The 23,246-nt window shown below is 49.7% G+C and overlaps 2 protein-coding genes across 2 annotated transcripts in view; one reads left to right on the forward strand and one right to left on the reverse strand.

Annotated features, from left to right (window-relative positions):
• LOC122381969 (26S proteasome non-ATPase regulatory subunit 4-like) overlaps nt 1–9,890 on the forward strand; it is a 73,412-nt gene extending 63,522 nt beyond the window's left edge. The window contains exon 9 of the mRNA XM_043366767.1: nt 9,454–9,890. Coding sequence (XP_043222702.1) covers nt 9,454–9,624 — 171 coding nt within the window. The 3' untranslated portion in view covers nt 9,625–9,890. The remainder of the gene's footprint in view (nt 1–9,453) is intronic.
• Nucleotides 9,891–20,403: 10,513 nt separating this feature from the next.
• Nucleotides 20,404–23,246, reverse strand: part of LOC122381975 (acetylcholine receptor subunit alpha-type acr-16-like) — a 51,428-nt gene continuing 48,585 nt past the window's right edge. Inside the window, exon 9 of the mRNA XM_043366783.1 lies at nt 20,404–22,350. Within this exon, the coding sequence (XP_043222718.1) occupies nt 22,177–22,350 (174 nt within the window). The 3' untranslated portion in view covers nt 20,404–22,176. The remainder of the gene's footprint in view (nt 22,351–23,246) is intronic.

A 23,246-nucleotide genomic window follows, 5' to 3' on the forward strand; every position in this document is an offset into this window, starting at 1 on the left:
CTGTCCAACTCACAGTTTTGGACTGATTTCCTTCAAACTTTCAGGATGTGCTAAGTTCACTGAGTTGTATAACATATAGTTCGGGTTTTTTATGTCACTGACCTGAGGTCAGTTAGAGGTCATTACGTCGTAATGTTAACCCTCGCCGGCCGAGGAGGGGCGCGGGTGCCGCCCCCCCCCCCCCATAGGGTTTTTTTCGCGATAGCTCCTAACACGATGCGATAGAGGGCTCTGACCTTTGATTCAAGCCGGATCTTTTGACACCAACTGCATCTTTGGGTCAGGTCAGGTCACTGACCTATGACGTCATAAGTGAACCTTGAACCTAAGTCAATGGGGAAAAATGAAAACTGCTATTCTGGCGCCGGGAACGATCTCCAACTATCTCAAGCACACAGAATCGTGATTTGATGCACTCCTTGCAAGGCTAGATGCGTCACTTTTGCAATGTTGACCTTGCGTGACGTCATTTATGACGTCATCAAGGTCATATTAGTTTTTCGTCAATAACTCTTGATCAAATTGAGCTAGCGAGTCGGGAAAGCCACCAATGGACTCAGGAAGACCTGCCGAATCGAATGATATGCAACATGACCTCTTTCGACCAGCTTCGTAACCCGGGGGTGCTGACCTGATCTTGACCTGAGGTCAACACTCCAAGTTGACCTGACCCGAACAAAAAGTATACCATTCGACGCGCCTGAGCGAGGCGAACACGATGCTGCCAAAATTGCGGCTCTGCGGCCGTTTTTAGAAGTTATTCACCAAAAACTGAACCGTACCTTGGGCACTTGACCTGACCTCAGAGGTCACCGGTTGACCTAGGACCTTAAAATGGAGTACCATTCTCTGTGTCTCGTAACGGCGCACTCGCTCGTTTTTTCGGCGACGCGCTAGCTCCACCAGGGGCAAAACGGCGAGGGGGGTCGTACCCGCCCCCCCCCCCCACCCCTCGGCCGGCGCGTATGTAGAAAACCAATAGGTCCGGCGAGGTTTAAGCCTATGGGAAAATACTAAATTCGGAAAATTCTGGAGATATCCGCTTCGTTCTATCACAGTTTTGTGCTTTAAAACCACAGTACTTAACAGCAAGGCCTCGTCTAACATGTTAACTGGGGGGGGGGGCCAAACCCCCGCAGTCATCGACCTGGCCCCCCCCCCCAGTCAGGGCAAAAAGTCACTACTGGGGGGGGGCGGCAATAGCCAAGAGGGAAACGAATTTTTATTTCGAGGCGTCAGTGCACATAAAAACAAATGCGTAAACGAAACGATGCAATGTGAGCACATTGAAATACCCCATTACCTAGGGCCGTTATGTGTTTATTTCGTTTACCTGAACCATTTTTTTTTCGCTCAGCAATACGTTATATTTCGTCTTTTCAGGCGCCCAACTCCGTGTCCCGGATATTCTTTTTTCATTAATTTAGTCTGAACCTTTTGAATGGAAGGATTCACAAGTACAGAGCCCCCGCTAAGCAGAGCTTTGCGTTGGCCCTGCCCTCTACCCTCCGATCGCGCAATTCGTGATCTATGGCAGAATTTAGAGCCCAAAGTTTAACGTATGCACATAGCCGCGCACGGCCGGTCCCCTCACTTCGAATGGCTACGGCCTGCCACCAACCGTAACGGAGGCTCATAAAGATCGAGCGGTGTCGTGCTTCGAACCCGGACTGTTATAACCGGGACGCGTGCCCTCACCACGCGGAGTCCAAGGCTCTACCGGCAAAAATTTCTCCTTTAGGTATCAATCTGTTGTTTCTGTCCTCGGGGCGTCAATCTCTTGCTTTGGCCTATCGTCGACCTCGCTATGCGGCGTCCAGCTTCTGGCTGGACGGTCACCGGTGCGCGGCTAGAGTAGCTCCTAATCGTAATGAAGCAGGCTCCCGTTTTGGGTGGTCGTACGTAGGCGCAGATGCCAGATTGGTGGTCTGTCTGTGGGGACGGGAACTCTGACAGCTGGATTATCTAAAAAAAAAAGTCGGCATGGAGTCCTGGAGGGCAAATGCCAGCCACTTGGGGTCCCAACGGGCCTCAAAGCACTACTATCTTCATTTTTGTTTAGTTTAGGTATAGCCTCTGTCGAAGATCCACGGCGATTACGGAGAATCCACCTGAGAAGCCATCAGTCTCCAAGTTGATACACAGGCATTACACTGGTCTGAGAGGGCCCTAGTGGGAAAATACGGTCTCCACTAAGATTGACCCTTAAAGCCTGGTATGGATCATATAAAACCGGTGTGGGCTACCATAGAGGCCGACGTAGGTCCAGAAGCTGGCATTAGCCCTCAGAGATCGGCATCGAGCGCTCAGAGGGGCCCATCAGAAACCGATGTGGTTCGCAAAAAAAAAAAATATATATGCGTGTGGGCCCTCGACATAAGGCTCGGCATGCAAATTCTTTAGACAAGGCACTGCCACTCAAACACACGCTCAACAACGAGAAGTGGGATTATTATTGTCTCATGGGGCAATGTGAGGAGGCTATAAACTAATATACAAGCATGAGTCGGATGGCCTACTACTTTTTTTGTTAAAAAAAAAAATATTCATGGTGTCAGGGCTGTGATGAAAAATAAGTGGTCTAAATCCGTTGAGAAAACAGGATTTGGGGGTACCCTAGGTTTGGCTCCTTCAGTCTCTGGTCCCCCCAGTGAAAATTCCTTAGACGAGGCCCTGCTTAACAGCAGGACACTTGTTGCTTCTTTGTTTGGTGTACTTATCCATGGGTCAGGTCAAATGAGGTCAACTGAGGTCAAATGACGTTTTTGCCAATAACTTGGCACATAATGATGCTAGAGCTTAAAAAAAATGTGTCAATGTCTTCCTGGTGATCAGCCGAATCGAATGATATGCGATATGATGCAATTTGGTTAAATTGAACTTAATAAACCAGGAAAACGCCTTTTGGGCGAACAACGAGCGAGCGCGATAGTGAGCCCTGCACGTGCGGAAGGGCGAGAGAGTACTTTCAACGGGCTTGTGCAAAGCACCCTTCTAACCGGTCGCTAGCGGTGTGCCAAATTTGAACGCAATCGGCCCAGCCGTTCCTGAGATCTGGAAGCGGCATTCTGCACGTGCGCACGTGCAAACGGGGTCTAAAATGACTTTTGCACGGCACCCTACTAACCGGTCCCCAACCGTGTACCAATATTGAGCGCAATCGGCCGAGCCGTTCTCGAGATCTGGAAACGCCCCCTGCACGTGCGCACGTGCAGTAGCACCCTAACCGCAACAAATGGGAATGCATTGCCTGGTGGGTGCCTACATGTATGCCAAGTTTCAGCGAAATCGCCCGAGTAATTACCGAGTTATTGAAATGGGAACAAATTTGGCACCTCTTCTTTTTGTATTTTGCACGTACAGTGGGGGTCACTCACATAGATCAAGAGTATCCGACCTTTGGTAGAAGGGATGCAGCTGCACTACAAAAATTACCGCGAGACAATCGCCCAAGCGGCTGCTGAGATATAAGCCTTTCAAAATCACGACTTTTGCAAAACAGCCTGAGCACCCTTGACTTTTCACGTGGCACGTGCCACGACGGTCACTCAGTTGTATCAAAAGTAGTCAATTACGGGGTAGAAGGGATGGGGCTACCCAGCAAAAAAGACCGCAGGCCAATCGGTTCAGCGGTTGCTGAGATATAAGCCTCTCAAAAGCGTTAGAGGCCGGGCCGGGCCGGGCCGGGCCGCTCCGCTCATACTGAGATTTTTCCGTTATATTGAAAAGACTTCGCTTCGCTCGCTGCGCTCGCTCGCTCGTAATCATTCGACGCGCTTTGACGTGCTGAGTTCACTGGTGCGTTTCTTTTTTCTCTATCTTAATCAGATCAAAAGTTATAAGAGAAAAACGTTTGACCTGTTTTTAGCGAAATTTTTACATTTATACCCCCCAAAACCCCCCTAAATATTGACATAAAGCAACCAAATTTGCACAGGGGCGAGAACTCCAGGGGGTCCACCTAACCTACCAAATTTGGTGTTTCTAGGTGCCATAGGAGCCAATCGCGAGGGGGGTCGCATCGACCCCCCCCCCCCCTGCCAGGCCGTGTTATGAAAAATGCCCTGCCAGGGCGAGGGTTAACCAAATAACGTACATAATACCAGTAAAACGCCTTTTGGGCGAAGAACGAGCGAGCGAGATAGTGAGCCCTGACGTGCAGAAGGGCGAGAGGGTACTTCCAACGGGCTTGTGCAAAGCACCCTTCTAACCGGTCGCTAGCGGTGTACCAAATTTGAACGCAATCGGCCCAGCCGTTCCTGAGATCTGGAAGCGGCATTCTGCACGTGCGCACGTGCAAACGGGGTCCAAAATGACTTTCGCACGGCACCCTACTAACCGGTCCCCAACCGTGTACCAAATTTGAGCGCAATCGGCCCAGCCGTTCTCGACATCTGGAAACGCCCCCTGCACGTGCGCACGTGCAGTAGCACCCTAACCGCAACACATGGGAATGCATTGCCTGGTGGGTGCCTACATGTATGCCAAGTTTCAGCGAAATCGCCCCAGTAATTACCGAGTTACTGAAATGGGAACAAATTTGGCACCTCTTATTGTTGTATTTTGCACGTGCAGTGGGGGTCACTCACATAGATGAAGAGTATCCGACCTTTAGTAGAAGGGATGCAGCTACCCTATAAAAATGACCTCAAGACAATCGCTCAAGCCGCTGCTGAGATATGGGCCTCTCAAAATCATTACTTTTGCAAAACTGCTTGAACACCCTTGACTTTTCACGTGGCACGTGCCACGGCGGTCACTGAGATGTATCAAGAGTAGTCAATTACGGGGTAGAAGGGATGGGGCTACCCAGCAAAAAAGACCGCAGGCCATTCGGTCCAGCGGTTGCTGAGATATAAGCCTCTCAAAAGCGTTACAGGCCGGGCCGGGCCGCTCATACTGAGATTTTTCCGTTATATTGAAAAGACTTCGCTTCGCTCGCTGCGCTCGCTCGCTCGTACCAATTGTATTGCTAATTGAGCACTCCCATTTAGTTTTCTTAGTAAAATAACCCACAAATCACGTGTCGCGCATATCCTATTCAGAATTCGTATTTGGTTACCTGACCTGACTTTGACCTTAACCTTTGCATTGGATTATATGCAATGCATACCTATTGTCTTAGTAGACTAACTAGGGTGACCCGCGTGCTCCGCAACGCGAAAAGGGATATTTTCGATCGGCGGGTGTTCGGTTGTTCTTGTGTCGGTTGGGTTATCTATCCATTTCGGTCGATTGTTTTTTGACTGCTAAACGTTTTGGTTTGTGGAAAAAATATCCACCGCATCGAGGTGCCCGTGTCTGATAAGCATGCTTTCCACTTCAGAATCTGTCAAATGTGCTTTATAATTGAGGTGCGTAGTTTTAAGACAAATGAAAGGCGTAGATAATTTTCGCTAAAAATCGTTTTGCAGAGGTTTAAAACATTTATATTTTTAAGAATACTGTTGCTTGTCATCCAAACGTGATGATTGGATCTTGGAGAGAATTGAATGCTCTTTCTAATGATAGCATTTTCAATTGTCAAGCGTATCAGGTTAAGCAGCAAATCCCGTGTAACTTTTTAGTGGCACATTATGGACAAATACCATTTAATTCAGCGATTTTTTCCACATTGTTTTTGATCAATTAGCTGTTCACAATTTTTCCATGAGAGGCGGTACATTTCTCTTGCCAATTGACGTTGTTTCAACTCTCTCAGTCTGATGGTCACGGGAAAATAAAATAAAATCCAAAATCCGTTTAAAATGGCACTTTTTGAAATGAAATTGCCCTCACACTTGCACGTGGCGCGTGCCACCCCTGCACCGCACACTATTCGATTGCCCGTTCGATTCTCTACACGATGCTGTTTTCCCCGTGCCGATCGGGCGCACGGCTACCGAGATATTGCACGGGGAACGGACCCGTGTCGGGCAAATTTAGCCATTTTCGCCCGTTTTTGCCAGCCGATTTATACATGTAAAGTCTATGACGCGAATTTGCACTTTTTGGGCACGCGCCACGCGCTCGCTATCGATCCGATCGAGCCGAGACCGCTCAAAGGCACGTTGTCCATCCTTGTTCTATAACTTGCGCAAATTTCAGCGCGGTAGGTGCAACGGTGTGATCTGTAACCCGCGCTACGTAGCACCATGTCGCGACCTTCGTAATAGACAGAAACTACGCCTTCCTCAAATAGTAATATAGACAAGCGGCTGCGCCACTTGCTTCGCGGCGTAGCCATAAAATGCGGCAGCAGCCAATTTGCTTTCGAATGGTGTTTGATTTAAACTGATCGGTCGTCTGGAAGCAGAGATATGGACGGAAACGTGCATTTTCCTATTCTGAGGGCTTAGTTGTATGACATTTGGGTCATACGGAGTCAAGTCAGGTCAAGGTGGTCATCCCTGGTCACACTGGGTCAGGCCAGGTCACCTTCGGTCAGGCCAGGTCGTATAGGTCACCTCGTCACATTGAATCGGCCTGGACCACACTTCTACTACCACTACCCCTACCACTACCCCTACCACTACCCCTACCACTACCCCTACTACTACCCTACCACTACCCTAACACTACCCCTACCCCTACCACTAACCCTACTACTACCCCTACCACTACCCCTACTACTACCGCTACCACTACCCCTACTACTACCCCTACCCCTACCACTACCCCTACCAGTCTACCACTACCCCTACCACTACCTCTACCCCTACCCCTACCCCTACCACTACCACTACCACTACCCCTACCCCTACCCCTACTACTACCCCTACCACTACCACTACCCCTACCCCTACCACTACCCCTACTACTACCCCTAACACTGCCCCTACCACTACCCCTACCGCTACTCCTACCAATACTACTACCAGTAAAACGCCTTTTCGGCGAAGAACGAGCGAGCGAGATAGTGAGCCCTGCACGTGCAGAAGGGCGAGAGGGTACTTCCAACGGGCTTGTGCAAAGCACCCTTCTAACCGGTCGCTAGCGGTGTACCAAATTTGAACGCAATCGGCCCAGCAGTTCCTGAGATCTGGAAGCGGCATTCTGCACGTGCGCACGTGCAAACGGGGTCCAAAATGACTTTTGCACGGCACCCTACTAACCGGTCCCCAACCGTGTACCAAATTTGAGCGCAATCGGCCCAGCCGTTCTCGAGATCTGGAAACGCCCCCTGCACGTGCGCACGTGCAGTAGCACGCTACCCGCAACACATGAGAATGCATTGCCTGGTGGGTGCCTACCTGTATGCCAAGTTTCAGCGAAATCGCCCCAGTAATTACCGAGTTACTGAAATGGGAACAAATTTGGCACCTCTTATTGTTGTATTTTGCACGTGCAGTGGGGGTCACTCACATAGATGAAGAGTATCCGACCTTTGGTAGAAGGGATGCAGCTACCCTATAAAAATGACCGCAAGACAATCGCTCAAGCCGTTGCTGAGATATGGGCCTCTCAAAATCATTACTTTTGCAAAACTGCTTGAACATCCTTGACTTTTCACGTGGCACGTGCCACGGCGGTCACTGAGATGTATCAAAAGTAGTCAATTACGGGGTAGAAGGGATGGGGCTACCCAGCAAAAAAGACCGCAGGCCATTCGATCCAGCGGTTGCTGAGATATAAGCCTCTCAAAAGCGTTACAGGCCGGGCCGGGCCGGGCCGGGCCGGGCCGGGCCGGGCCGGGCCGCTCATACTGAGATTTTTCCGTTATATTGAAAAGACTTCGCTTCGCTCGCTGCGCTCGCTCGCTCGTAACCACTACACCTACCACTACCACTGGGTCAAGTGAGGTCACAGACTATCAGACAAACTGATAAACTAAAAAAAGAGTTCTTAAAACTGCTCCTACACGTTTCACTCCATTATGCTTTATCGCATTTGGTAAAAATGGGGCCTTGAGACAAATGTGGCGCATTGCGGCAAAAGTGGCGCATTTATGCCAGTCCTTTTGCCATGCATCCTTTCACCGAATTGCACCTTTATCGGACTATATTTGACAAAGTTGTGCAATTTCCGGCAAAAATGGCGCCTTTCGACAAATGTGGCGCATTGCGGCAAACCCGGTGCATTTGTGTTAGCGCATTGAAAACTGTCCCCATTCAATGAAAATCAACGCCTTCATTCGCATCTGTTTATCAAAATAAATAAGCTGCAGTCCGCAAATCAGAAGCACCTGCCTCCGCTTGCCATGCATTTTAGTTGCAAAGTCCATCGAACCCATCGAACCCGGCTGCCGATGCCTTGAAGACCGAGCAAATTTGTGAGAAAATGCACCTTTTTCTAGGGCGTGCCACGTGCGAACCATCCACCCCTCGAGACTCGAACCTCGACACTGCACGTGCGCGTGACGTCATCAACACGCTGCGAAAATTTCAGCCCCCTCGACCGTACCGTTTGACCTGCGCACGGCGTCAAAGCACACCTCTGCACGGTGCAAACAGACAGACAGACAGAGTTTCATTTCACAAATAGTATAGTAGATGACGCGTTCTGGGTGATCAATCTGAATCTACTCTTCGCTAACTGCGCTCCCAAGTCAATAGTGTAGAAAGTTGTATTTTTACTCTTGACCTGAGGGCTGTTCGCGGGCCCTGTGTGCGGTCGGACCGTACACAGGCTGTAAGCTCCGTCCATGCGTCCCTACGTAAGCCTTCCGTCACCGCACACAGCGACCGCTGTGGTCGGTCGGGACCGGCCACAGGGAACCGTCCACCGCACGCAGCCGTGACGTCAGTACCGCCTACCCATCCCCTACCCCCACGCCTGCTGCACACACCGCACACACCGCACTCAGCAGTTTGCGTTGCCCGTGAACACCCCTCTGGGCTCTGATCTGACCTTGACTTGACCTGTGACTCCAGTTAGGCAAAAATTTGCCTCAACTATCTGTGTTGTTGAGAGCTTTCGATTGCTCTTTTCCCAGTCTTTCTACGATTATCTGATCCGAAGTTAGACAGTGGCCAGAATCTGCCCCCCCCCCCGCCCTCCCCAGCAGGGCACGCTCGTCTCAATACCCCAGCGGGGCGCGTATTACGTCTTCCACGCTATGTTATGAGTAATGTTCACAGAAAACGTGGAGTAATCAGCCCAATAATAACGTAATTGACACAAATTGACTCGTTGGCAATCATTGGATTGATTGAGCTATGAATTGTGGCTTTCCACGATTTTTCCAGCCATATTAATGCATAATTGACAATATTGCTGGTCGGCGTGCTCCCAGTACGCTTTTTATTGTGTTATTGCTATACGTGGCAGCACTGTGGTCGTGGCTGCGCCGTGCTTGGTCTGTGCCGTCGGTGCTATCCGCTCTGCTGCGGATGTTACGACCACTGTGCAGTCTGTAATAGCGATTCTTCCCGTGCGTGATGCACCACCACTCAATCACGGCCGCAGACGCCCGGACAATGCTGCGCTGGGGAGCTCGGCGCCTGCTGACGCCCTGTGCTCTGTGCGCGGCAGGGTGGCGACGACGACTACCTAGAGGTGGTGTCCGATCCGGCGTTCCTGCAGTCGGTGCTGGAGAACCTGCCCGGCGTGGACCCGCAGTCGGAAGACGTCCGACGCGCCATGGGCAACATCGCCCGCCAGCAGCCGCCGCCCAAAGAGGACGACAAGGACAAACAAAAGTAGGCGCGCCGCCCCGGTCCACTGCGCGGCGCGCGCCCCGGCCCCCACCGCGCGCCCCCGGTCTGTCTCGGTGGTCTCTGCCGCTCCCCAATACGGCAGAGTGGCGCGGCACTGATCAACAGCTCTCCCTAGCGCATCACAGCCGGTGACTTTCTCGCTGTTCTTTCTCGTGGTCCTTCTTTGGAGATGTGTGACCTCTGTCTCACCGAACGGGGAACGGCCGAAGCCGAGGAGAATTTGATCGAGACAATACACGGTTATTATTGGCACTAAAAGGCTTTATACATATAGTGGAAGCTCAGACTAAAGCGATAACATGCTTATGAATAGAGGCACGCGGAATTCAATACAGTAAGCGGTTGCTATCTGGTTGCTGTGTGCTGAAGCTTGGGCGTTAGTAATGCGCATGCAAATGCAAACAGGCGTATCCCCATAGCAGCCACCTATCCCTAGTGTGGCGGGTAAGCTAACCACAGTCCGCCTCATGCATCGATCTGGCAAGCATCACACTCATTGTTCTGTTTCTTGGTCAATGTTACATTTATTTCTCATCGGCCGCCTTCCGTGTGACAATTGACCTACGACAGGTGCCGTTATGTGTCGCCCATCGTCTGTGCAGGGACCACGCGACGGTCGAGCGCGGCTCAGTCACTCGCCTAATGCGTTTCCTGACTGCGTGTACGGCTGTCGGCTGGTGAGCGTCTGGGCAGGCGTGTACGTACCTTGGGCAGAACCCACGAAGACTGCGGGGCGACTATGTAGTATGGCAGTAGTCAGTACCACACAACCCTCTTCAGGCGGTTCTGAGAGCCATCGCAAGTGCCTTAATTTTGTACCCGCCCTGGGAATTTTTATTCATTACTAGTCGATGGTAGGTAGTTTAACATCCGAGCTGTAATTACGCGGAGTGATTTCTCGACGATTTTGCTTCTTTATTTTATCAAAGCTTCCAGGTAAATTGTGCTCGTTTGTTTTCAGTCCGATATAAAAGCGCACTCTGTGGGAGCATTTAATGTGTGCAGCAAATGCCAGACGCACGATTTCAGTGAAGTGGTGAGTCACATGTCAATCTCAGAATGCACTACATCGTTATTATGATGGCGGAAATAATTATGTTATTACGGAGCGAGCGAAGCGAGCGGAGTCTTACGTAGAATAACGGAAATTTCTGAGTATGAGCGGCCGGCCGGCCGTGCGGACGCTTTTGCGAGGCTTATATCTCAGCAACCACTTGACCGATTTACATGCGGTAATTTTTGTAGGGTAGCTTCATTCCTTCTACCAAGTATTGGACTATTCCCGATGCATGTGGGTGACTCCTTATGCACGTGCCACGTGCAAAACGAAGAGGTGTCACTTTTGTAATTGTTGCAATATCTTGGTAACTACTTGGCCGATTGCGCTGAAAGTTGGCATGTAGGTAGGCACCCACTAGGCACTGCATATCCATGTGCCAGAGTTGGGGGGCCGCTGCACGTGCGCACGTGCAGGGGTCGTTTCCAGATCTCGAGAACGGCTCGACCGATTGCGCTCAAATTTGGTACACAGTTAGGGACCGGTTACTAGGGTGCCGTGCACAAGTCAGTTGGGACCCATTTTGCACGTGCGCACGTGCAGGGTGCCGCTTCCAGATCTCGAGAACGGCTGGGCCGATTGTGCCCAAATTTGGCACATCGCTAGAGACCAGTCAGTAGGGTGCCGTGCACAAGTCAGTTGGAGGTACCCCCTCGAAATTTCGCACGTGCAAGACTCACCCCCTCGCTCGCTCCGTTAGTCGCCCCAAAAGGCGCTATACTGGTGATATCGGAATAGATAAAGATATAAATAGATATAATTAGATAAGGAGTTTTAAAGGGACCCTCCCACCTTCAAAAAAGTTAATGAATTGGCATGAAAGTGATGTCCCTTGGTTCAGAAAGAGCAAAAACGAATATCTACCAAATTTCACCGAAAAATATTCACTGGTTTTCAAGATATTATTTTACTTTTGTTTACTTTTTGGGATCTCCCCTGTTACTAGCGACTTTATTTGGAAGCAATAATTTGGCAGCCCTAAAGTGCGGCAGACGTTGCGCGCAAAGCAGCGTATACCACCACGTGTTAACGATGTTTTTAGTCTAAGATTTAAAAATCGTTAGATCTCCGCTGACGTCACAAATTCTAAGGGGCATTCCAATGCATTAGCCCCTTAGAATCCGAAAACTGCAAGTTTGAAATTCCATATCTTCGAATTAAAGCATTTTTCGATGTTGTGAGTGTCCAAATCGGTATTTGCAGGTCATGGCCACCAATTTGGCTATCTCAACTCAAAACTAATGTTAAGGTGGGAGGGTCCCTTTAAAAGAGAGAAAGTGATAGGTAAACAATTAAACATAAACAATAAAAACTGCGCCCAGCAGAGAAGCTAAAACTTTCCCATTTTCCATACGAGACCAACTGTTGCGAATTGCTTTTAATCCCCATCCAGAAAGATGCACATTGCACAGATTATTCTTCCAAGAACTTTGAAGCATGCTTCCCAAGGCGGTGTTGCTGGCGTTCGAGCTCTTTAGTGTGATCAGGCTAATGTATAACAAATCTCGTTTTGAATGACTTTAATGACGCACAGCGACTGAATTTAACAACTACTGCCATGCCCGTCGCGCGGGCAGGTTTGTTTCGGGATCACTGGAGCCTGCGTTATCGCCGCCCGGCCATTTCGCTAATGAGCTGCTGAACTGAAATCTGAGATGGCTCAATGACGATTTTCTTGGAACTGGTCACAGCTCTTTGGAACTGGTAAACAGACGCGGCTGGTTCCAGGCGGTCATAGCGCTGGCGCCCTTCTCCGCCTGTCTGGGCGAGTGAGCTGGACGGCAGCGCACGTCACGGGCAGCTCACTGCTGCCGCCAGCCCCACCGGCCTCAGCTTTGATTACCGCTCTAATGACCTTAATGAGCGAGCCCCAGCGGCGCCCGAGGATGGACGGTGGAGCGGCGCGGCGACCTGACCGGGCTCGTCGGCGTGGTATTGAGGACAAGGGCGGGGAGCACGGCTCGGACAGCAGCGACTGTCCCCGGGCCCGGTCAGCCTGCGGTCCATGCGCTGCTCCATCGCCGCCCGTCTGCCTTCATCTCCGCAGAAAACACTCAACATTGGGCCTATATTCCTATATAACCTCACCATCTGAATTCACCATGTTATTTATACTGTGTTTATAGCAAATACGTGCACTGAATACCTACAGTATTCAGTGCACGCATTTGTTATTATGTTGTTACGAGCGAGCGAGCGCAGCGAGCGAAGTGAGTCTTTTCAATATAACGGAAAAATCTCAGTATGAGCGGCCCGGCCCGGCCCGGCCCGGCCTGTAACGCTTTTGAGAGGCTTATATCTCAGCAACCGCTGGACCGATTTGCCTGCGGTCTTTTTTGTTGGGTAGCCCCATCCCTTCTACCCCGTAATTGACTACTTTTGATACATCTCAGTGACCGTCGTGGCACGTGCCACGTGAAAAGTCAAGGGTGTTCAAGCTGTTTTGCAAAAGTAGTGATTTTGAGAGGCTCATATCTCAGCATCCGCTTGGGCGATTGACTTGCGGTAATTTTTGTAGGGTAGCAGCATCCCTTCTACCCAAAATAGGATACTCTCGATGCATGTGGGTCACCCCCAGTGCACGTGCAAAATACAACAATAAGAGGTGAAAAAATTGTTCCCATTTCAGTAACTCGGTAATTACTGGGGCGATTTCGCTGAAACTTGGCATACAGGTAGGCACCCACCAGGCAATGCATTCCCATGTGTTGCGGTTAGGGTGCTGCTGCACGTGCGCACGTGCAGGGGGCGTTTCCAGATCTCGAGAACGGCTGGGCCGATTGCGCTCAAATTTGGTACACGGTTGGGGACCAGTTAGTAGGGTGCCGTGCAAAAGTCATTTTGGACCCCGTTTGCACGTGCGCACGTGCAGAATGCCGCTTCCAGATCTCAGGAACGGCTGGGCCGATTGCGTTCAAATTTTTGCACACCGCTAGCGACCGTTTAGAAGGGTGCTTTGCGCAAGCCCGTTGGAAGCATCCTCTCGCCCTTCCGCACGTGCAGGGCTCACTATCTCGCTCGCTCGTTCTTCGCCCAAAAGGCGTTTTACTGGTTACGGAGCGAGCGAAGCGAGCGGAGTCTTACGTACAGGGTGACACAAAAAAAAACGGTCATCACCAAATTTCGAATAACTTCGGAAGTTTTATTCAGATCATCATCAAACTTCGGCCACTTAAGGTCACACCTATGTAGCATACATCCACCAAGTTTTAAGTCTTCACTACGAATACTTTTAGTACAGTGTGTGTTTTACTGACGCTCCACAAAGTGCTCCAGGTGAGCGCCACGGCGCTGCAGGGTGTAGGCACACTTGCATCCGGCGGGCAAAGTTGTCGATAACCCGATGGCTGTGCACTTTACAGAGTGCAATTGCCTCTGGAGACAGTGCTCAGGGGGTGTGCTACCCCTGAAACGTTATTCTTATCGGGTTATTGGCAACTTTGCCCGCCGGATGCAGGTGTGCCTACGCCCTGCAGCGCCGGGGCGCTCACCTGGAGCACATTGTGGAGCGTCCGTAAAACACACACTGTACTAAAAGTATTCGTAGTGAAGACTTGAAACTTGGTGGATGTCTGCTACATAGGTGTGACCTAAAGTGGCCGAAGTTTGGCGATGATCTGAATAAAACTTCCGAAGTTATTCGAATTTTGGTGATGACCGCTTTTTTTGTGTCACCCTGTAGAATAACGGAAATTTCTGAGTATGAGCGGCCGGCCGGCCGGCCGGCCGTGGTCACGCTTCTGCGACGCTTATATCTCAGCAACCACTTGACCGATTTACATGCGGTAATTTTTGTAGGGTAGCTTCATTCCTTCTACCAAGTATTGGACTATTCCCGATGCATGTGGGTGACCCCTTATGCACGTGCCACGTGCAAAACGAAGAGGTGTCACTTTTGTAATTGTTGCAATATCTCGGTAACTACTTGGCCGATTGCGATGAAAGTTGGCATGAAGGTAGGCACCCACTAGGCACTGCATATCCATGTGCCAGAGTTGGGGTGCTGCTGCACGTGCGCACGTGCAGGGGTCGATTCCAGATCTCGAGAACGGCTGGACCGATGGCGCTCAAATTTGGTACATGGCTAGGGACCGGCTAGTAGGGTGCCGTGCAAAAGTCAGTTGGGACCCATTTTGCACGTGCGCACGTGCAGGGTGCCGCTTCCAGATCTCGAGAACGGCTGGGCCGATTGTGCTCAAATTTGGCACATCGCTAGAGACCGGTTAGTAGGGTGCCGTGCACAAGTCAGCTGGAGGTACCCCCTCGAAATTTCGCACGTGCAAGGCTCATCCTCTCGCTCGCTCCGTTAGTCGCCCCAAAAGGCGTTATACTGGTTATTATGTTGTTACGAGCGAGCGAGCGCAGCGAGCGAAGTGAGTCTTTTCAATATAACTGAAAAATCCCAGTATGAGCGGCCCGGCCCGGCCCGGCCCGGCCTGTAACGCTTTTGAGACGCTTATATCTCAGCAACCGCTGGACCGATTGGCCTGCGGTCTTTTTTGTTGGGTAGCCCCATCCCTTCTACCCCGTAATTGACTACTTTTGATACATCTCAGTGACCGTGGTGGCACGTGCCACGTGAAAAGTGAAGGGTGTTCAAGCTGTTTTGCAAAAGTAGTGATTTTAAGAGGCTCATATCTCAGCAGCCGCTTGGGCGATTGACTTGCGGTAATTTTTGTAGGGTAGCAGCATCCCTTCTACCCAAAATAGGATACTCTCGATGTATGTGGGTCACCCCCAGTGCACGTGCAAAATACAACAATAAGAGGTGCCAACTTTGTTCCCATTTCAGTAACTCGGTAATTACTGGGGCGATTTCGCTGAAACTTGGCATACAGGTAGGCACCCACCAGGCAATGCATTCCCATGTGTTGCGGTTAGGGTGCTACTGCACGTGCGCACGTGCAGGGGGCGTTTCCAGATCTCGAGAACGGCTGGGCCGATTGCGCTCAAATTTGGTACACGGTTGGGGACCAGTTAGTAGGGTGCCGTGCAAAAGTCATTTTGGACCCCGTTTGCACGTGCGCACGTGCAGAATGCCGCTTCCAGATCTCAGGAACGGCTGGGCCGATTGCGTTCAAATTTGGCACACCGCTAGCGACCGGTTAGAAGGGTGCTTTGCACAAGCCCGTTGGAAGCACCCTCTCGCCCTTCCACACGTGCAGGGCTCACTATCTCGCTCGCTCGTTCTTCGCCCAAAAGGCGTTTTACTGGTTATTATGTTGCGCGAATATGTCAAGATGTAACACGTAGCATGCTTTCAATATCAAGCCTTCGAAAGACGGACATTCGCATTTGGTTTGCTTTCAACTTTCATCGTTAGACATATGGCACCTACAGCACTTAGAGAAATAGCAATGTAGGCGGTCCTCTCGGAATTCTTGCCGCTGCCTGCTGAGCTACTAATATGCATAAGCTGTCCAGCATTCGGCACGACTGAGCATGACAAATACAATGGTGCCGGAATCCTAGTTCTGCGACCATTTTTAGCGAAGTGACTTAGCAAACACCGGACCCTCTACCTACTTTGGGTTCTTTGGCATGACCTCAGAGGTCGTGTGACCTGAGACCTTAAAATTACTGACCAATCGTTGCCTCTCGTAACGTTGCACCAGCTCCTTTCTTTCCACGGAATTTTAGCTCAGTGAGGAACAAAACGGTGTACAGTCACCAGCACTTGCTACTAATCACCTCGTTTTTGTTCAGTAGTTTGAAGACCGATCAATTCTCAGTCGAGCAAGATGCGTCAAACGATCGGTTTGGTCCTCTGATTTTCGAATATCTAACTTGTTTTTGTACATTCGAAGCATTTTGGGATGAGGAGCCAAAAAACCTCTTTTCTGCCCTAAAGTGTGCCCCAAGAAGTCGTAGAACCTAGCCCCGCCTCTGATCCACAGACCACTAGTGCCATCTCTTGTCAGCCGAACAAACCGCAGAAGTAAATAATGTCACGTGACTTTTGCACACGCTACAATTACTACGCAGCTGTAGTGGGGGAAGCGGGGCGGAGGCGTGGAGAGGGACGCGATCGGTCGGTTGGGGTCAGGTCACCGAGGTCAGAGGTCATCCGCTGGAGGGTATTTGGGCGGTTGGGCTTCGGCCTGCGGAGTGGGGAGCGCCTGGACCTGTCTGGAAACAAGTTCTACAACGCTGTGGCGTGGCAGTCGAGAATATTGTGAGGAAAGGAGAGAGAGAGAGAGAGGGAGAGAGAGAGAGGGGGAGAGAGAGAGGGAGAGATAGAGAGAGAGAGATAGAGAGAGAGAGGGAGAGAGATAGAGAGAGAGGGAGAGAGATAGAGAGAGAGGGAGAGAGATAGAGAGAGAGGGAGAGAGATAGAGAGAGAGGGAGAGAGAGGGAGAGAGGGAGAGAGGGAGAGAGAGAGAGAGAGAGAGAGAGAGAGAGAGAGAGAGAGAGAGAGAGAGAGAGAGAGAGAGAGAGAGAGAGAGAGAGAGAGAGAGACCTATTTTACATCCTAGGTCATCTAATGTCAGGAAAGATCATGAGCGATTGTTTATACTGCAATTTTAAATACATACGCCAGATTCGTGTTCAAAGCATATTATAAGCTCTTTATCCAATGTATAAAAAGGCATATGAAAAGACATCTGATGTGCTCATATCATCGTTACAGATCAGATGATGAGCAGCATGGTTCTTTCACGAAAAGTGCGCCTCGGATGTGAAAAAATAAGACGTGAAATTGTAATAACACACTTAACCAAAATTTATTGAAGGATTCGAATTGAGATGGGTGCAAAATGATCTGACCCAAGATCTGACCTAAAAACGACCCAAAGCCTTCCTTCATTGTCCGAAAACCGCCGACAGTTGATAGCTCAATGACACTAGAGCCGTGCATAAGGAGGCGTGAAAACACTCTCCTCATCTCGATCTATTACAAGAGGACCATGTCATGGCTTGAGAAAAGTGTTCTCAAAATAAATGACACAGTATGAGTGAATAAATAATCCGCGCCCCCTTGGGCTATTGGCGGACTCTACCACCTGATGGGGTGGTGCAGCCGTTTCGCCCTCCACCTGAGATCTCGGAAAGTTACCGATCGATTTTGAAAATTCAAAGAGCGTTCGATAGCCCCACCAGGGAACTACCTTGTTACCAGGTTTCGTTGACCTAGGTGCAACCCATGACGTCACAAGTCAGGTCAAAGGTAGCATTTTTCACCGATTTAGTCTAAGGAATGCGTTACAGTCAGTTAACACATCAAATAAAAGGCATGCTATCGAAAAACATCGATGGAGCGTTGGTTGCCTAATACATATGTTGCCTAAAGTGGTCACTGAGGCCAGGTCAGGTCACAGAGGTCAGGTCACTAAGGGTCAAAATATGAATCCAACTATGCTAGGGTCGTGTGATACATGCTTTATGACCAATTTTACATTTAAAATTCAATGGTGTGGGTTAGACGGCCATTGGGGCCGGTTTAGATTACGTTCTGGTGGAGGTCAGGTCAAGGTCAGGTCAAATAAGGTTAAATTTTAAAGTTGATATTCTGCATAAAGGGGGTAGGTATCTATTCGATGCTGCTCATCACGGGAAATCCAATGGTGGTCTTCGGCTTGGTCTGTGTGTTCTGTAACGGCTAAATATTGAATTTGAAAATTTTACGTAATAAATTGAGTAGTTTTTTATTGCAATAACTTTGCTAAAAATGGAGCTATCGAGTTTAAGTTTGGCATAGCTAGAGCGGATAGTTCTATAACATATAATGCAGTTCAAATTTTGAAGTTTTTTTTTGTATTTTCGGGGTGTTATACCTACTTCTATAGTTTGATGGTCAAAATCAATTTTTGTTCAGAAATCAGACTTAGCAGTTTTGTAGCGCTGTTTATTTTGCATCTTTTTGACTCTGAATAGGTTTCGTTATCTTCAAAACTGTAAGCGTGACAGCTCTTCCCGCTAAACCTTTTATTGGGTCGAAAATGACAGAACATGACATCACTCTGACGTCATTTGTGACTAACCTTTTAAGAGCTCTGGAAAAATTTGGTCACAAGGTGTAAAAATGATGCCCGGAGGGGTTTTGAAAGTTTGGTGGCGACTTTTGCTACACTTTAGGAGATATCGACTGAAAAGGAGAGAGGGGGCCGTTTTGCGCCCCCCCCCCCCCCAACGAGGCTCGAGGCTTTCAGTTGCTGCTCTCACAGAACTCTTGGTTATATTACAACGCAGTGGAATTGCAAGTGGCGATATAAGCTTCCTGCCAGCGCCGGACCAGAGTTCAAACATTCAGGCTGAATTTTAACATTAAACTTTACACTTTTCAAACCGTTGAGCTTTTTAGAAGTTGTATGAACTGTTCAGCTCCTTGTTTGGTCCATCACAGCGGGCTTGTATGTCATTTGTCAACCAAAATGGAATTAATTTTTTTATTGGGTCTGGTTACCTCGCCAACTTCTTGACTGAATCGTTTATGAGCTTTTGATTGGGCACTGCCCACGTTGTCTGTCTATGACAAGAGTAGAGGCTGCTGACATCGTTTGTCGCGATTAGATAATAATACCAAATACCAATCCAAGTCCCAGTGGCTGCTCGATCGCAATTTTCCTGAGCCCTGGCCCACCTCTCCAGCCAGGCTAGACTGCTCGGCACAGCCGTCGCCTCAGTGCCTCGGGCGGTGACCCGTTCAAAGGGGCTCACAATTCGTATGGTGCCGTGGCTCTCAAACCAACACAGAGCAGTGAGACGCACAGGCTCACTTTCCATATAAGGCGAACGGCTGATTCTGGCGCCGGGGCTTCATTCATGCTAAGGCGCCCAATCACAGCGCCGCATTTCAGTTAGTGTCGGGCGCAAAAGCTACTATGCTCCGCCCCTCCATCACGTGACCCTGCCCTCACGTGGCCTCAGTCACGTGGTGTTTCCACTTCTTGGCGCATGGCGGCGCTAGTCTCGCAGGGGCGGTGGTAGCTTGCTCCCCCGCCGTCCGGGGGTGATGGGTAGCAACTGCTGGTGACTGTACCTATAGGGGTGTTGCCAGTCTCTCGGTATGCTGAAAACGAACAGTCGCGGTGAGGGGTCAGCACTTGCGTCACTTCAAGTCGGTATCTTACTATGAGTAGAAGTTAACCAATTTAAATCAGATGATTACACGTGACCTGCGGCCCATTCAATAAAGTGTGGTAGTATACAGCGTCAGCAGGTATTTTAAAGCAAGGTGTATTTTACGGCCTTTGAAACCACACCCTCTTTGTATTGGATGGTTCGATAATGATCTATGGCTGTGTTATTTGCTGGTTGTATGTTTTCGTTTTCCCCTTCACTTGTGTAGTTAATAACATGAAACGATTGCGTCCGCAATTTCTTTGTGAAACCGTTTGGGCGCAAATTGCAACCGAATGGGTGACAAACTACGTTAGTGTACATACGCTCTGTTATGAAATCGGCCGTTGGTAACATCATCTTTTCAAATACGAGATCACAATTTTCAATGTGTCCACTCAAGGACGGGTCAGTTGTACCTTATTTAAAGGGCCCTCGATCCGCCCCTCCCCCTCCGTTCGCGTGCACATCAGCGTCGCGTTTGTGAACACTGACGATAAACGTTGACGGGTATAGGTACGCTGCGATGCCTGTGGTTTCTCCATCAGGGACCATCATAATAACAATGCCATTCGCATTGTTTTTATTCGCATGCAATGCAAATAAAAAGTAATTATTCAACGCCGACCAACAGACTTAAATAGTTGAAATAATTCAGCATAATGTATTATAGAAGTGAACATGTAACTTACACCAGATGTGTTACTGTTGAAAGGGGCGCGCTGCTGAATCAAGCTGGCAATGGCGTGCACGAGCCATTCATCTAACATCGTTTGCACCGACCAAAATAGCAAGGACAGTTTCAGATTACACAGAAGGTTCAGAGTCCACGGTAGGTACGAAGTAGATGTTAGACACGGCTTCGATCATGCAGTATGAACGCAGCTCAGGACCGGTAATCAGGGATTTTGAGGCTGCTTGAGCAATGGCTTCATAGTACATACAGTCTCTGAGATTCAATAGGTCACATCACATGATGCCTATTGTTCTAGTGGGTGCTGTGCTTACTTGTCAAGCTGGCCCATGTTCATATGGATGCCAGAGAGCAGATAGTTGCAGAGCTGTAGGGAAACGCGTTACTTCACTACGCAATAATTTCAAGGCGACATCGGACAACAGGCCTAAGGACTTGGACATAGGAAGGAAAAACGTTTCTGTTGCTTTGACAATCTTCTATGTTTTGACTCCGATTGGACTCTATGCTTTGGTTCTGTCTCTTTTCTCTCTCTCTCTCTCTCTCTCTCTCTCTCTCTCTCTCTCTCTCTCTCTCTCTCTCTCTCTCTCTCTCTCTCTCTCTCTCTCTCTCTCTCTCTCTCTCTCTCTCTCTCCCTCTCTCTTCCTCCCCCTCTCGCTCTCTCTCTATCCTTTCGTCTTTCTATCTATCTGTCTTTCTCTCTCTCTATCTCTCTATCTATCCATCTCTATCTCTATCGCTCTCTTTGAGTCCATCATTGTAGTTAGAGTACATATATGAACTGTGTGCTGAACATCATTTAGTTTATGGATAAGAAGCGCAACTTATCGTTTCCTCGGTCGTTTTTTTGTAATCATTGAAACATGGACTGCGAAGAGTAATGATAGACCATCCTTACTTTATAATGAGATAAAAGTGATGGGTTTTATCGTTGCAAATACTAGAAACATATTTACAAAAGATGCAACGTTTTTAAGTGGATACCTACGCTACATGTATTCCAGTTTATTGGTAAGTAGGACAGATACAATTATGTCAACGTATACAAGAGACAGCAAGATGTGTCATGGCTTAGTTATGTAAGTAGTATTTCTTAAATAGGTATTCACATGGAGCACATGTGCCATGGTGCAATATTCAGGCTCCGTCACACTGCCGCTAGCGATCCATGTTTCTGCAAAGCGGAGCACAGCTCAGCGGCCAATTTATCGGCCGCTCGGAAGACATAATGCGGAGGTGTGATGCTCCACACCTAAGCTCCATCCCAAGTCGACTTAGTTTCTTGCACTGTTTGGCTGCAACAGGCCGAAGTTTGTGTTTCGCCAGAATGCAGATTGCAGAGTTTTGGATATTGCTGCCAAACCGAGGAAAGTTAAGTCAATGATGGGCTCAATCTGGGGCACAAATTATCGTACATCTTGAGGTTGGTATTTCCGAATTAATGCTAATTATCCTGAGAGTTATTCTCCGTTTTGCCAAAATTGGAATGTGTACCGTGCAGTGGGACGGGGCTGTATCTCCATACACTCATAGGTCAAGTAACTAGTTCTGCTCTAACTTTCGAGGTGTACACAGTACGTACTGGTAAGTGTCAATCATTCATCAAGTACACAAATTGGTTGTAATTAAGCGTCCGCCTGGGTGAGAGAGACGCAGCTCCGCCTGTTTGGAGGACCGTGCACACGCCGTCTATGTAGCAGGTAGCGGAGTTGGCGGCCACGCGCCGTCTACGTCAAACAGGCGAGCGAGAGGAACACAAAGACGGCCAGCTGGAGCAGGCAGAGGCAGCGGTCGGCGCCGGCGGCCACCAGTCGCCACTCGGCGCGGCGCACCGCCGCCGTGGCCTCCTTGTCCTGTACGGGCGCCCCGTCCTCGGCGAAGGGCGCGCGCGTGCTCTGCAACTGCCGGCACAGGAACGGGGCGGGTGCGACTGTCGGAACAGGGCGCCACTGGCGACAGGCACAGAGGTCTGCAACACTGGACGCAATCGTTGATATATTACGGTATGTAACGTGAGTGTCAGCTACTGTAAACATGGCGAGAGTCTGTAGTTGCGTCAGCGGCTGTCAGAACCTGTAAAGACGTCATCACCCGTCAGAGCCTGTAATGACGTTATCGGTCAGGGAAAGTCCATGGTCTGGCCTAGTTGCCGAAAAGGCCCTGGTGAAGGGCGGCGGTCTCCCGGTCATAACTTCCTATGCATTTGGTACCGATAACAGGCGGCGGTTTGACATTCGGTACCGGTGACAGTCGATGGTTTGGCATTGGGTACCGACGGCGTGACATTCAGAGCTGGCGGTCTGGCTTTCGGAACTGCTGACAGACGGCGCGGCCGCCGCGCTGAGCGACTCGGTTCCGGAGTGGGAGGCCAATCGGTGCCATTCTCCGTGGGCCATAGGCCGCGACGGCAGCGAGAGACAACAATGGGCCGAGTTGAGCGGCGTCCTTGGCGCCCGATGTGCCGCCAGTGCCGACCGTCGGTGGTCGATATACCACTGCACCGCCCGCACCACCGGAAAACACTCCATAATTCCTGGGCAGCACTCGGAGAGAGAGCTGCATCAGCGCTCCTTGCCTGTCTGTCCCGTGAAAATTATTAGAAACTTGCCGTTTGATCGTCAGTCAGCATTTTCTCTAAATCCCAGGGGCGCGGGAACTACGTTCAGACTGGGGGGGGGGGGGCACACCATAATAGAGATCAACCTAGGGTACCCCCAAATCTAGTTTTCTCACCGGTTTTAGGCCACATATTTTTCATCCCTTGGCTTTTTCAACAAAAAAGAAAACATTTGCAAAA

Source organism: Amphibalanus amphitrite, unplaced genomic scaffold, assembly GCF_019059575.1.
Source record: "Amphibalanus amphitrite isolate SeventyFive unplaced genomic scaffold, NRLGWU_Aamphi_draft 000131F_arrow, whole genome shotgun sequence".
NCBI classification, from domain to species: domain Eukaryota; kingdom Metazoa; phylum Arthropoda; class Thecostraca; order Balanomorpha; family Balanidae; genus Amphibalanus; species Amphibalanus amphitrite.